General features: G+C 69.6%; 1 protein-coding gene across 1 annotated transcript; it reads left to right on the forward strand.

Moving 5' to 3' along the window:
- Positions 1-38: 38 nt before the first annotated feature.
- Positions 39-2,071, forward strand: FAM43A (family with sequence similarity 43 member A). Its single transcript, XM_044685184.1, has one exon. It carries the CDS (start codon positions 99-101, stop codon positions 1,347-1,349), a length of 1,251 nt encoding a protein of 416 aa, XP_044541119.1. The 5' UTR covers positions 39-98; the 3' UTR covers positions 1,350-2,071.
- Positions 2,072-2,077: the final 6 nt, after the last annotated feature.

Raw genomic sequence — 2,077 nt, forward strand, 5'->3', positions numbered from 1 at the left:
CGGGGGAGGGCAGCTCGGCTCGTCCCCCGCCCCCGGCCCGCTCGCCTCCTCTGCCCGGCCCCCCGCCTGTGTTTCGGACCCGGGCAGCCAGCAGGGAGATGCTGCCGTGGAAGAGAAACAAATTCGAGCTGATCGAGGAAGACCCCAAGCAGGCGGCCAAGGCCAAGGGCTATGCAGTGAGCCTCAACTATTCGGCGCTCACGTCGCTGGCCAAGGCGTGCCCGGAGAGCGCCCTCAGTCGCGTGGGCAGCATGTTCAGGTCGAAACGCAGAAAGGTCAAGATCACCAGCGAGGACCCCACGTACACCGTGCTCTACCTGGGCAACGCCACCACCATCCAGGCCCGCGGCGACGGCTGCACCGACCTGGCCGTGGGCAAGATCTGGGCCAAGAGCGAGGCGGGCAAGCAGGGCACCAAGATGAAGCTGACCATCAGCGCGCAGGGCATCCGCATGGTGCCCGCCGACGAGCAGGCGCCGCGGCGCCCGGGCCACCTCTATCTACTGCATCGCGTCACCTACTGCGTGGCCGACCCGCGGCTGCCCAAGGTCTTCGCCTGGGTCTACCGGCACGAGCTGAAACACAAGGCGGTGATGCTGCGCTGCCACGCCGTGCTCGTGGCCAAGGCGGAGAAGGCCAAGGCCATGGCTCTGCTGCTCTACCAGACGTCGGCAGCCGCCCTGGCCGAGTTCAAGCGCCTCAAGCGGCGCGACGACGCGCGCCACCAGCAGCAGCAGCTGGTGGGCCAGCAGGGCATCCCTCTGGTGCCCCTGCGCAAACTCCTGCTGCACGGACCCGGCTGCTACAAGCCGCCTGTCGAGCGTAGCCGCAGCGCTCCCAAGCTGGGCCCCATCACCGAGGACCTGCTGGGCGAGCAGCAGGAGCAGCGGGAGTGGGAGCTCGGGCAGCGCCACGCCGACCACGGCCGCAGCCGTCGGCCGGACGGGGAGGGCGACGAAGAGGGGGTCGACAATGACAACGAGGAGGACCCGGCCCTGGACTTCGACCTCGCCCTGGACGGCGAGGCTGAGGACGTTGACGGAGACTGGGACGAGGACGGGGAGGCGTCGCCGCCGCCCCTCGGTGCCTCGCCCTCGGAGTACAGGGACCTGTTGGACAAGCTGGCTGACGGCGAGGACGGGAGGCGCGAGCTCGGCGGACTCCTGGGCCCCCTGGGCGAGCTCAGCATCGGCAACGACGTGCGGAGCCTGCGGGCCGACCTGCGCGTCACCAGGCTGCTGTCCGGCGAGAGCACTGGCAGCGAGAGCTCCAGTGAGAGCGGCGGCCAGGACCCGGCGGGGCTCGCCAACGGACTGGGCGAGGCACGCCCGGAGGCCGGCCCGGCCTGAGCTCCTACTTGGACTGCGGCCGCCCTTGCCGCCGCCGCTGCTGCTGCTCCCATCCCTCCCGCCCCCGCTCCCTGTCCAGCCCCGTGAGTCCCGGCTGGTGCCCGAGCACAAGTCCGGGGCGGCAGCCGCAGCCGCAGCCGCAGCGGCAGCGAGAGAGCCAGCCGGCCCAGCCGGGAGCTCTGACCACCGGGATCTCCCTTAGGGCGCCCGACGGATTGGGAGGAGGCACTAGGCGCTTCTTTGGGCTGCCTCTTGGTGCGGGGAGAGGGAAAGGCTGAGTGTGTGCGTGTGTGAGCGTGGGGGAGGCTTGTGCCTGGCACTCCGTAAAGCACCCCGACTACCTGCCGGGCTGCGGGTCACTGTCCCTGGCTGCCTCCTGGGCCATCCCTCTGGCCTCCTCCATCTCCGGGCCCTCGCCTCGTCCAGGCAGCAGCGACCCAGAGACAGACGGACTGACAGAGGCCGGCGGGCGGCCGAGCGCGGGAGCCGGGAGCCGGGGGAGGGAGGGGAAGGGAGGCCGCGCAATTGTTGCCCAGTAGGCTTCTGTCATCTCCGGATGACTGAGAATTTCCTGTTTTTCTCGGTAACTGGGGAACGACAGAGGAGGGGTTAACTTCCTTTCTCCGCCGAGGCCGGCCAGCCGCTTCGGGGCACTTTCCCGTCTGTTTCCATCTCCCAAAGCGAACCTGTGTGTGCCCGTGTGCCTGGGCGTGTGCATGTGCCAAGAC

The sequence above is a fragment of the Gracilinanus agilis genome, unplaced genomic scaffold, assembly GCF_016433145.1.
Source record: "Gracilinanus agilis isolate LMUSP501 unplaced genomic scaffold, AgileGrace unplaced_scaffold6607, whole genome shotgun sequence".
NCBI lineage: Eukaryota > Metazoa > Chordata > Mammalia > Didelphimorphia > Didelphidae > Gracilinanus > Gracilinanus agilis.

Excerpts from the sequence above, each read along its gene's own strand:
- FAM43A (XM_044685184.1), top strand. The coding sequence starts at position 99 with ATGCTGCCGTGGAAGAGAAACAAATTCGAGCTGATCGAGGAAGACCCC.